Source organism: Salmo salar, chromosome ssa01 (genome assembly GCF_905237065.1).
Source record: "Salmo salar chromosome ssa01, Ssal_v3.1, whole genome shotgun sequence".
Taxonomy (NCBI): Eukaryota; Metazoa; Chordata; class Actinopteri; order Salmoniformes; family Salmonidae; genus Salmo; species Salmo salar.
Window position 1 is genome coordinate 135,471,579 of NC_059442.1, and position 12,770 is coordinate 135,484,348.

General features: G+C 42.8%; 1 protein-coding gene across 9 annotated transcripts in view; it reads left to right on the forward strand.

Moving 5' to 3' along the window:
* The first annotated feature begins 2,785 nt into the window (after positions 1-2,785).
* Positions 2,786-12,770, forward strand: part of depdc5 (DEP domain containing 5, GATOR1 subcomplex subunit) — a 28,886-nt gene continuing 18,901 nt past the window's right edge. For 3 of the 9 annotated variants that reach the window (XM_014131491.2, XM_014131499.2, XM_045690357.1), the window contains exons 1-24: positions 2,790-3,889; positions 4,000-4,087; positions 4,174-4,220; positions 4,378-4,463; positions 4,567-4,650; positions 4,762-4,811; positions 4,927-4,996; positions 5,123-5,201; positions 5,374-5,435; positions 5,781-5,850; positions 5,948-6,020; positions 6,184-6,287; positions 6,397-6,471; positions 6,579-6,713; positions 8,390-8,451; positions 9,860-9,933; positions 10,131-10,200; positions 10,294-10,330; positions 10,431-10,548; positions 10,643-10,875; positions 11,008-11,208; positions 12,176-12,311; positions 12,412-12,515; positions 12,662-12,721. In XM_014131491.2, the coding sequence (XP_013986966.2) occupies positions 3,835-3,889; positions 4,000-4,087; positions 4,174-4,220; positions 4,378-4,463; positions 4,567-4,650; positions 4,762-4,811; positions 4,927-4,996; positions 5,123-5,201; positions 5,374-5,435; positions 5,781-5,850; positions 5,948-6,020; positions 6,184-6,287; positions 6,397-6,471; positions 6,579-6,713; positions 8,390-8,451; positions 9,860-9,933; positions 10,131-10,200; positions 10,294-10,330; positions 10,431-10,548; positions 10,643-10,875; positions 11,008-11,208; positions 12,176-12,311; positions 12,412-12,515; positions 12,662-12,721 (2,173 nt within the window). In that variant the 5' untranslated portion in view covers positions 2,790-3,834. Of the gene's footprint in view, positions 3,890-3,999; positions 4,088-4,173; positions 4,221-4,377; positions 4,464-4,566; positions 4,651-4,761; positions 4,812-4,926; positions 5,019-5,122; positions 5,202-5,373; positions 5,436-5,780; positions 5,851-5,947; positions 6,021-6,183; positions 6,288-6,396; positions 6,472-6,578; positions 6,714-8,389; positions 8,452-9,859; positions 9,934-10,130; positions 10,201-10,293; positions 10,331-10,430; positions 10,549-10,642; positions 10,876-11,007; positions 11,209-12,175; positions 12,312-12,411; positions 12,516-12,661; positions 12,722-12,770 lie in introns of those variants that run through there. The other 6 variants (XR_001319568.2, XM_045690379.1, XM_045690352.1 and 3 more) reach the window with 5 other exon arrangements.

Consider the following 12,770-nt stretch of genomic DNA (forward strand, 5'->3'; position numbering starts at 1 on the left):
ATAGGTGCTGGAACTCATTTTGGATGCCGGAACTGTTTACATTTAGGTGCAGGAGCTCCACAATAAGCACTGGCGATATGGAGCATCATATATCCCGTTACAATTCTGTAGCTAGGGTTCAATATACTGCTTGGACCCCCATCAACATCTCTCCAAACACAAAAAATGAACTGCAAACAAGACATTATTGCAGTGGCATAACTTGTTAAGAGATACATATTCTGTACAATTTGAATAAACACACTGATACAGAGAAACAAGCATACCGTATGAACAAATTTGACCACACCCAAAACAATTGCTCAAGACAGCATGGTCCCCAAAATGGTTCCTACCCTGTAACACTAGAAACGTTTTATTGTATGATTACTTGAGGTTAAATATCTTATTCATTATTAGAGTAGTAGGACATCACTATGTTAGAAAATATATATATTTAACTAGGCAAGTCAGTTAAGAACAAATTCTTATTTACAATGACGGCCTACCCCGGCCAAACCCTAACCCGGACGACGCTGGGCCAGTTGTGCACCGCCCATTGGGACTCCCAATCATGGCCGGTTGTGATACAGCCTGGAATCGAACCAGGGTCTGTCGTGACGCCTCTAGCACTGAGATGCAGTCCCTTAGACCGCTGCGCCACTCGGGAGCCCAAACTGCTGCTGTTAGTCTTAAGAAATCCCAAACCTAGGGCAACAGAAGTGTATGCTGGAACCATAGAATATGGAATGAGGATCTCTATGGCTGAAACAATGGTCGGGTTCGTTTTACATGGCCCGGTACCCCCGTAGGTGGAGTTTGGGTCATTTTAGACCACTCCATTGGTCCTTAAGGGACATTTCCACTGACCCAGGCCATGCCAATTGAACTCCACCAGCGAGGGGGTTAGAAAGCAGGGAGGGAGGATCACCTTTCTTAAATGGAACTGTAATCTGCGCCACTCGGTCATGTTGTCAAGAAGCCATCATCCAGAAACATATAACATCTCTTTTCCATAAAATAAATGTGAGAATTTTCAATCTAGTTTTCATTGGAAAGGCAGATAAACCATTTTTATCAAAAGCCACCACTTTTGCATGTGAAAACAGTAAACTCTGAATCCTGCTCATTACTACACGTGCTTAATTATGTCACTTCGCAGGCACCTGGCTCATGTTTGGGTGGAAGGACGGTTTCAAATCGAATGCAATCAACTTTCAGCCAGTGCAAAACACGCCTACATGGGCGCCCGGGCGAGATTAATTGAACCCCCCCCCCCCAGGGGATCTCGGGAGCACGTGTAGGCGGGTTTTGCACCAGATGAAAGTTGATTGCATTCGATTTGGAACCGGGCTGCCTCCCAGACCTGAGTCAGGTACCCTGTTCAAAGCCCACGGTGAAGTCTGCTCAAAACAAAAGAGATGTAATTAAGCATGTGTAGTAATTACTAGGATTCTGTGTTTTCCCATGCAAAAGGGATTGCTTTTGATAAAAATACTTTATCTGCCTTCCCAATGAAAAATAGTCAGAAAATTCTATCATTTATTTCTGGACGATGAAACTATGCTGCCTTGTTGACAAAATGGCTGACCGGCACATTTTACTGTTCGATTTGAGGGCGCTCCTCCCTCCCTGCTTTCGTCCGCATAGGGCAGGGATGGGCAACTTTGATGTTGGTGGGGGCCACAAATAATCTGAAGTCATCGCGAGGGGCCGTAGTTTCACCCCAGATAGATAACAAAATGTTGTGTAAATTATTCACTTTTGCCATGGGGTGTGGAGAAGATGTTGCTGTTTTAAAGCCATTTTGCTGCAATTCCACACATTTTGCCATGGTGCGGAGAGAATATTTAGCAATTTTAGAACTAATTTCATGCACATTTTTAAGTTTTAGGTTTAATTTCGTGCAATTTTACTCATTTGCCATGGGGCAGAGAGGAAATGAGCAGTTTTACAGCGAATTTCCTGCTATTCTACACATTATGCCATAGGGTGGAGAGAGTGAGACTAACAAAATCAATGGGGGCTCTAATTCGACCTTGATTACTACAAGTTTAGATAGCTGGCTAATTTACCAATCTATAAATGTTTAGCTGACATGGGCTAATTGAGTGAGTATCAGTGACTGACATAAGAGAAAAACTGTTCACGCACAACCAAATTTCGAAATTGCATCTTGTGTATTCTACCTCGCAACAGTAAATTTGGACCCGACTGAGTCCCATCCCTGGCCAAGGGGACTAGAGTCACAGAGGAAAAGGGGAAGTGAAAGCGATAACTGGGCCCAAAATCTGTCTTCTCTAGAAAGTGGCGTAATTGTGGCGTTTTTTTTATGGAGGTCTATGAGAGTGTCGAATTTGGTTAACAAAAAAAGGAATGACTTATTTGCTACTTGTGGCTTATTTGACCAAATATAAGTTTCGTAATGATTAGGTTGTTACGAGTGTATTGATATAAGACAAAAAAACACGTTAAATAGGAGTTGTGCCTTCTCGTCATTGGTTACCACAGCCACAAAGTCATAACTCCCGCCTATTTCTACAGTTTCTCTTCTTAAAATATGATTTTTAAACCTAACCTTAACCACATTGGTAACCTTATGCCTGCCCCTAACCTTAAATTACGATATAGCCGATTTTGACTTTTGGCTGTGGTAACTAGTGGAAACCGTTTTGCACACGAGTATCTGTCCTCACATTGTCTAGAATGGTCTTGCCTCCTCCCTACTGCCTTCCATTGTTGAATAATTTTTTTTCATTGTTAGAGCGGTCACTAGAGTATGTGGTTAATATAAATAATCTGTGTTAAAGTGCACGGGAATGAAAATGAAGTACACCCAGAGTGTGTTCGTAAAATCATTCTGGAGTGCCAGATCGCGCTCAAAGTGCGCTCTGGGCGTTCGTAAATCCAGAGCGTTGTCAGATTGTCCATTAGTAAATCCAGAGCGTAGTCAGATTGTCCATTCGTAAATTCGGAGCGTTCAGAGGGCACACAGGTTGAGGAGTAGGGTTGATCCGAGCGTTCTGGCCTCCCAACGGCAGTCAAGCACCCAAGCTAACGTTGGCTAGCTTGCTAGCTACTCCAAGACACAAACGAGAGAATACTTCACTCTCACCATTTTACTCTCCCTTGCAGAAGTGGTTTAGGCTGTTTCATGTTATCCATTCCCGGTGACTGTAACTGTGCTGCTGACAACAATTTAATAACGTTTTTTTTGCCGAAGTTTACCGACACCGGACGTATTCAACGGGTGTTGAGCGTTCTAAATTCAGCATTTATTCTACGCTCTGACACACTCAGACGAGATTTCTCAGAAAGCGGAGTAGATGGCCAGAGTGAATTTACGAACGCACCCACAGTAGCCAATACCACTTGGTACTCTGTTTTTGGAACACCCAATCGGCTAGCGTCAACAACTGACAAGAAACCAATCGTTGAATGACTTTATAATCTATGGGCGGGAACACGCCATGTTTTTCAGGAAGTTGAACCCTCGCTGTGCAGTAAAAACAACAATATACGAAACGTCTAATTTCAATAACGTTTAACCTATTTTTCATATTAATGCGTTGTAAAGGCAAGTCTGAACTTCATCCAACTTTTGTGTGCATTTTCTCACGTTGTGTTTCCAGGTAGATGTAATTTGCTAAAAGCTCACAAGTTAGCTGTAGCAGCAAACGTTAGCCACCATAACGAGTCCGTCAAGTCAGTGGTGTCCCATGCGTGGAGCCCTGTGTTACTGATAGGGTGTTATTTGTGTCTACACAACTTCTCGTTTCTTCGGTTTGAGATAGTTGGGTGTAACCGAAAGGTGATATAACATGCATTCGGTGTGCCTTCTTTAGCTTGTTCATCATGAAGAATAAAACATACAAACTCGTGGTGCACAAGAAAGGCTTTGGAGGCAGTGGTGAGTGAATTCCTTTCAGTGACGGTGTAAAACGGTTCACATTGATTTATCATGTGTTGGGTGAAATGAATGCTGTTCTGTCGTTAACAATAACCCGTCCTTATACACAGATGATGAGCTGGTGGTGAACCCCAAGGTGTTCCCTCAAGTTTCCCTTGGGGACATCATTGAGATTGCACACCCCACAGATGAATACAGGTGAGGATGCATGCCAAAAAGTTATCTTTTGCCTGGGTCTGTGTATTGGTCCAAAATTATGATAGATTCTCCTCATTTTCCAACAGCCCTCTCTTGCTGCAGGTGAAGAGTCTCAAAGAAGACCTCCAGAAAGGTAAAGCATGACGCATTTCCTCCAGTTTTAGGGGAAGCCCCTATAGAACCTAGCTAATGAACTGATCAATATCCCATTTGATTGTAAATTACATGTACAAGGAAAGCTCAGCAGTAAATCTGTAGCCTAAATACAATGCATTCATCCTCTCCTCCAGAGACAATCAGTGTGGACCAGACGGTGGCGCAAGCCTTCAAACTCCGGGCATACCAGGATGTCATTGTAAACATTGTGGATCCAAAGGTGTTTTTTCCATGAATCATACTTCCAATAGTATTTGATTGAATTACATTGTTCAAGATGATTTTTAAAGTGAGCTCATGCTATATATGGATTTCTGTGGTAGGATGTAACTCTGGACCTTGTAGAGCTCACGTTCAAAGACCAATACATTGGAAGGGGAGACATGTGGCGCCTGAAGAAGAGTCTGGTGAGAGGGAGTCTGTTTGAATACCTCTGTATATGCTATTGGTGTTTTGTTAAGGTAGCCTACTTCTTGAATATGTGCCTATTAGAACTTCATTAACTATATTTATCTTAGGTGAGCACCTGTGCTTATGTGACCCAGAAAGTGGAATTTGCAGGGATCAGGTATGCAATACCATTCTTAATGCATTAATAATAATAAATATGCTATTTCATGTGTAAATATGTTATTATGTGAGCTTCTGTCCCTTACTTTGTATCCTGTCTCTGTTACCCTCAGAGCCCAGGCCAGTGAGTTATGGGTGAAAGGAGAGAAAGTCACCTGTGGCTACATCAGTGAAGACACCAGGGTAAGCAATGTCACCTTCAAAGGTAACTGTCTATTAAGATATTGCAGGACACTGTATGTAGTTACTTAATATGTTCTCCAGTCTCCCTACGATAGTGCCTTTTCATATTTGTGGTGTTTAATGCAGGTGGTGTTCAGGTCGACCTCTGCCATGGTGTACATCTTCATCCAGATGAGCTGCGAAATGTGGGACTTTGATATCTACGGTTAGTTTCTCTTCTATCCCAGGTTATCAGGTGTTGGTATTGTTGAGTGTGTGAGATTGAGGCTGTGTTTCTTCTGTCTTGAGTGAGTGGGTGGTGTACTGAGATTGGCATTGAGCAATGAGCCCTGTAGTTTGTCAATGAGGAGGAAAATAACGTTTTCATTTGTTTTCAGGGGATCTCTACTTTGAGAAAGCAGTCAGTGGTTTTTTGTCTGATCTTTTTGCCAAATGGAAGGTTTGTGACTTATGTTCTGTGTTACACTTGCAATGCATAAACCCATTAATTCAACTTAATCAACAGATTTATAGGCATTAAACCAGGGGTGGGCAACTCCAGTCCTCAAGGGCCTGATTGGTGTCGCACTTTTTTTTCTATCCCTAGCAAACACAGCTGATTAATCAAATTGCATTTTAAACTGAAGATCGTGATTAGGTGATTATTGGAGTCAGGTGTGTTAGCTGGGGCTGGGGCAAAACTGTGACACCAATCAGGCCCTCGAGGACTGGAATTGCCCACCCCTGCATTAAACAATGCAGTTCTAAAGGTATTTATCCTAGTGAGATTTTGTTGACTTTTCAGGAGAGGTATTGCAGCCATGAAGTGACAGTGGTGCTTTTCTCACGCACTTTCTACAATGCTAAAACCTTGGGTGAGCCCTTTTATTTCTGTTTTCATGAGACATCAGGAATATCACCTGCTAGCTATTATTAGATTAAATGTTCTGTTTTTCTTCCCATCTTCTGTAGAGGAGTTTCCTGAGATATTGAGAGGTTCCATCAGACAGGACCACGAAGGCCGTTTCTATGAAGATTTCTACAGGTTTTCTGTCTTTAAGCCTCATTGTCTATTTCAATTCTATTTTCACAATGTCCGATTTTGTATGTCTACTGATTTCTAGTTTTAGTTACCAGTTGAACTCTTTCCCTCATCTGTCAACGGTCTGACTGACTCATGGTGTTTCTCTTGTGTTGTGTCTTTGTAGGGTAGTGGCTCAGACTGAGAGACGTGATGAGTGGACCTCTCTACTGGTCACCATCAAGAAGCTCTTCATTCAGTATCCTGTCTTGGTGCGGCTAAAAGAAGCGGGTAATGAATCAGACACAACTTTGTACATTTAACGTTATGAGCAGGGCACTTATGAACGTTACCATATTATTTATGTTTACTTGTGTACATGTGGTTATTGTTGTGATAGTTGGTTTCCCCTCCGGCCATAACTCTACTGCTGCTCAGGGGAATTACCTTGAGGCCATTAACCTGTCTTTCAACGGTGAGTGTGTCATCTCCTCATTATTTTGTGTGATGCTCAGTGTTCATATTGAGCCACATATCATCTTGTCTCCTTATGACTTAAATACGGTACTGTGACTTTCACAGTCTTTGACAAGCACTACATAAACCGCAACTTTGACCGCACCGGTCAGATGTCTGTGGTCATCACGCCGGGGGTGGGCGTGTTTGAAGTGGACCGACTGCTCATGATCCTAACCAAGCAGCGCATGATTGACAATGGTAGGTAGTTATAACAGCAGTAATGGGATGGACAGTCATATACAGTGCCTTCTGAAAGTATTCAGATCCCTTAACCTTTTCCACACTTTGCTACGTTACAGCCTTATTTTAATCCTCAGCAATCTACATACAATACCCCATAATGACAAAGTGAAAAGAGGTTTTGAAATGTTTTTTTGCTAATTTATACAAAGAAGAAAAAAAACACAAACGTATTTACTTAAGTATTCAGACCCTTTGCTATGCTACTCAAAATTGAGCTCAGGTGCATCCTGTTTCCATTGATCGTCCTTGAGATGTTTCTACAACTTGATTGGAGTCCACCTGTGGTAAATTCAATTGATTGGACATGTTTTGGGAAGGCACACACCTGTCTATATAAGGTCCCACAGTTGACAGTGCATGTCAGAGCAAAAACTAAGCCATGAGGTCGATGGAATTGTCCGTAGAGCTCCTAGACAGGATTGTGTCTAGGCTCAGATCTGGGGAAGGGTACCAAAACATTTCTGCATCATTGAAGGTCCCCAAGAACACAGTGGCCTCCATCATTCTTAAACCACCAAGACTCTTCCTATAGCTGGCCGCCCGGCTAAACTGCAATCGGAGGAGAAGGGCCTTGGTCAGGGAGGTGACCAAGAACCCGATGGTCATTCTGACAGAGCTCCAGAGTTCTTCTGTGGAGATGGGAGAACCTTACAGAAGGACAACCATCTCTGAAGCGCTCCACCAATCAGGCCTTTATGGTAGGGTGGCCAGACAGAAGCAATTTATCAGTAAAAGGCACATGACAGCCCGCTTGGAGTTTGGCAAAAGGCACCTAAAGACTCTCAGACCATGAGAAACAAGATTCTCTGGTCTGATGAAACCAAGATTCAACTCTTTGGCCTGAATGCCAAGTGTCACGTCTGGAGGAAACCTGGCACCATCCCTACGGTGAAGCATAGTGGCAGCAGCTTCAGGCTGTGGGTGTGTTTTTCAGAGGCAGGGACTGGGAGACTAGTCAGGATCGAGGCAAAGATGAACGGAGCAAAGTACAGAGAGATCCTTGATGAAAACCTGCTCCAGAGTGCTCAGGACCTCAGAATGGGCTGAAGGTTCACCTTCCAACAGGACAATGACCCTAAGCACACAGCCAAGACAATGCAGGAGTGGCTTTGGGACAAGTCTCTGAATGTCCTTGAGTGGCCCAGCCAGTGGCTGGACTTGAACCCGATCGAACATCGCTGGAGAGATCTGAAAATAGCTGTGCTGCGACGCTCCCCATCCAACCTGACAGAGCTTGAGAGGGTCTAAATACAGGTGTGCCAAGCTTGTAGCGTCATTCCCCAGAAGACTCATTGCTGTAATTGCTGCCAAAGGTGCATCCACAAAGTACTGAGTAAAGGGTCTAAATACTTTATGTAAATGTGATATTTCTGTTTTGGGATTTTTTTTATACATTTGCGAAATCTATAAAAACCTGCTTTTGCTTTGTAATTATGGGATATTGAATGTAGATTAATGAGAAAAAAGTAACCAATTTTAGAACAAGGCTGTAACCTAACAAAATGTTGAAAAGGTCAAGGGGTCTGAATACTTTCTGAAGCACTGTACATTGTTGATGCTCATAAATTATTTGCTATTAGAAGGTGATAGGACTAAAGGGATTATTCTGACATTTTGTTTTCCTTTGCCAGGTATCGGTGTAGACTTGGTGTGTATGGGAGAGCAGCCACTTCATGCAGTGCCTCTATTTAAGGTAAGACTGACTGAAGCCAAATATAAACTCAGAGGTTAAAGTTCTCCTTCACTGCGACGGATTTCTGTAATATGGATGACGCATGAGGGTTTTAGTAAACAATTGTATTTTTTATTATTTTGGGTTTAAAAAAAAAGCTCCAGCCACACTTGAACATCTAAAACTAGAACGTTTGGAGAAATGATAATGGACCTATATATTTTCAAATAATTGCCCTTTTTCTGGCCCGCAAATCAATTCTGACAAAGAAATCTGTCTATAAAAAATCTGTGCGACCCTCCCAATGTGGCCCTCGAGCCAAAAAGTTTGCCTGAGATGGACTTAAGTTTGTCATGGATACATTTTTTCTTTAAACCCTGGAAATGCCTCTATCATCATTATGACCAAATTATTTGGACTCAAGTCGATGTGCAGCAGACCTGTTTTAACTGCTTTGTGGACGGGGAACAAATTGTTACTTTGGCGGTGACTACATCTGTCTGAAAACAGATCCTCAAAAATGACTACTTTTTAAAACAATTTAAATACACATCTCAGAAAGTGACAAAAAAAAGTAGAAGGCAGTTTTGGGATATTTAGTTTCCTTTCAAAACATAATAGCCATATTTTGTTACTTTTAGCATTCTCATTAACACTTTAAATAAACTGTTCTTGTGCCTGTTTTAATAAAAATCTCATTACCTTTTGAGCAACATTTTATTTGCATACAAAATACTTTGGTCAATGCATTTGAATTGCATTGCAATGAGCTGAGTTTTGTAACTACTGTACACAAGTCATAGTTACTGTTCTTTATTCCAATTATGTAATAACTCCATTATTATAAAGCTATTTCCGAAGTCCTATATAACTTCGCTTTTTTAATAATCACTAAGTTACTACACATGTATAAGAACCTGATGTCAAGTGTTACTGTATTACCTTACTAATTTACCTTTGTCAGTCATTTTGAAGCTGCAAAAAGTGTCTAGTCTAATGTTGAGGTGATTCCATGTCCTCCATGTATTTAATTCTAGGCTATAGGCTATATTAATATCTATGAGCCATCCAAACCATGTGTTTTATTATATTCAGACTAATTCAACTAACTGTTGTGGTTTTCAAATAACTTTCATGTTTTCAAATACCTTAAAATATGATTTGGTTTTCTAAGACCTGTATTTGAATATCAAAGAAAATAGCTGCCTTTTAGTTGAAACTGTATATAAATTATATTTGACTACCTTGATTATTTGAAGAGTTGGTATTTTCAAATAAACTACAAAATAAAACTATTTTCTTCCCGGGTCTGATGTGCAGATACAGAATGTCTGTTATTGCTACTGTTTTCTGAGTTATGATTTTCTACAATATGTCACCGTCTTTGTATTGGATGGTTACTGTATGTTTTCCCTATGATGTTAACAAGCTGCACAACAGGACAGTGCCTGGAGACTCACGACTGGGGGATGACTACAACCTGCCCCACTGGATCAACCACAGGTAAGACCAGACAGACACAGCTTCCGGATAGAGATGGAGAGATGGAGGAGGACAGAGGAAGGGTAATATGGGTAAGCGAGGTTCATATACTTCAGGATGGGAGACTGTTGAATATTCCTGGTGAAGAGATGAATGGGTTTTAGAGAAAGGAAGGGATGTTTTTCTGATGTTATCTCTTTCTGTTACCATGACCACAGCTTTTACACATCCAAAAGCCAGAACTCCTGCAGCTGCTTCACTCCTCGCATCAAGCTGGCAGGACGCAAGGTACATATATAGACCTAATCCAGATGCAGACAATATTTTGAATTAGGCTTTCAGCTCACCTGTCATTTATTTTCTCCATCTGTTTATGTCTAGCTCCATGCAGAAAAATTCAAGAACAACAAAGAGCACAGTAAGAGAGAATGTGTTTATTGATTAAACCCCCCTGCGATGAACTATCATTTCCTTTTCTTCTCTAACAAACTGTGCCTCTTCTTCATTGCCTCTTTCAGCTCTTGGGGCTCCGAAGGACGAGAACAGCCTTCCCATCCAGGTGGACTACGATGCCCATGATGCACAGGTGTTCAGACTCCCCGGGCCGTCCCGAGCCCAGAGGAGCACCAACTTCAGGTGCCGCTTAAACCCAACCACACATTTATTGCACACTTCCAATGAATAGAGTTAAGAGTAAGGATAGGAGTAACTCAGTGTGACGGTCTTCTAGGGTGGTCCGAGAGAGGGAAGTGAGTGGAAGGAGAAGCTGGGGGTCTGCGGATGTGAGTGGGGTTCTAGGGGGCGGTGTGTCTCCCCCTGTCCGCTCTTGTGGGCCTGACGAGCAGCGGAGCCTGGCCTCTGATGACAGCCTGGGCAGGGTGTCCAACATCCTGCTGATCCCCCGTCTGCCCCCAGCCCAGTACGGAGAGGTCAGCAGCTCCCTGGGCTACACCAGCACCAGAGGTACCAGGAATAAACCCCTTGTATGAGTAATTAGTGTGATGTTTAATCGTGAGGATGTGGTATCGATTCATGTGCTGAGTAGCCATAAGTGTTTATTACAACTGTGCTAATGTCTCTCTGTTTCTCTCTCAGAGTTGTTGGAGAAGATGATGGAATCTCAGCGGGACTCCAGTGCTCCGGGGAGGTTCACTGTGGGGAGTGCTGAGTCCACCCTCCATGTGCGCCCAGGGGGCTACACCCCTCAGAGGGCCCTCATTAACCCCTTCGCCCCCTCACGCATGCCCATGAAGCTCACCTCCAACCGCAGGCGCTGGATGCACACCTTCCCTGTGGGTGAGGACACAAACACACACACACACACACACACCCCTTCATCCACTTAGAATTAGATACAGACTGAAACCCGCTAGTTTAAACTTTTTCTCTGTCTCAGAATCCGCATCAGCCAATTAAAATCTTTGACGTAGTTGCACGTGATAGAACGCTGAATGTTAGCTTTTCCCTTAAAATAACATGGCACACTTAGCTCTGTTCTGACAACACCAGCTGGACATGATTGTTTTCTGTAATTCTGCATCGGCCTGCATCACATTTATTGTGTGTTGCGAAGGGAAGTGCATCTAACACATTGAAAATTAAGATTAAGAATACATTTAATAAGGAGCTGCATCTGTCTTCAGTCTTGTAGTCAAGCTCTGCTAATAATCAAGTGCGTTATTTGAATCGAGCATTGAGGACCAGAAGTGAAATGTTTTGTCCTTTAACAAAAAAGCTTGGATGTGAGGGAGCCTCAAACCCGCGGTTACAGTACCCCGCAAATTCACGGTTACATATTAAGATACATATCTTAGTCAAGGATGTATCATGCAATATTGACACACTACACTTATGACCGACCAAGTGAAACAAAAGTAACATTTGGAGGTTTAAAATATCTCTGGTGGCCAAGTTAACCTATTTTAAGAAATGCCGTTGGGCTGGTGGATATATAGTCTAAGATCTTTGATAGGCTGATGTGGAATTTGTTACATTAAATAATCACTACCACCTGGTCAGGTTAGCATAGGGCTAAATGTGCCAGGTTATGTAATGGGAACAGCTGACATGTAGCATTTTAGCACGTCCGACTACATTGACGATTCTAATTGGCTGACGCGCATTTTGAGATAATAATACAAAATAGAAGTATCAGTGTACCACAAGCACAGGGCAGTCATGATGCTACAGGTACAATGCATACGTTCCAGTACAGGACATCTTTCACGTGGAACGTAATTAATGTGTAATGGATGTGTTCCAGGTCCGTCAGGAGAGGCCATCCAGATCCACCACCAGACCAGACAGAACATGGCTGAACTGCAGGGCAGCGAGCAGAGAGACCCCGCCCACACCTCCGCTGAACTCTTGGAACTGGCCTATCATGAAGCCACTGGCAGGTTAGACACGCCCCAGGGGAAGGTCATGCCCCCTTTAAAAAAAAAATTTGTAATTATAGTTGTCTATTGATTATTTCCCCCCTGTGGACTGTGTGTTCAGACGGACAGCCTCAGAGAGACGACAGGCAGGAGAAAATGGGCTGTACTCCAGCGGAGGGATGGAGGAGTATACTCATGGCAGCCCAGCCAGCAGCAACAGCACTGGTACATTCACACACACACTAGTGCATCTGACTCACTATATAAGCATTGTTATACATCACACACAAACCCTGCCAACTATCTTTTCTCTTAATGTTATATGGTTGATGGTCACGCGGTTGGTTTTAATGCTGATAACGTCTGTGCAGGAACACCGGTAAACCGTGGCTCCTCGTTGGAGGACTTTTCCTCTGGCAGTCCGGATCCAAGTGAGTCTGCTGCCCTAAGAAAGAAAACACACTCACTACACAGACACAC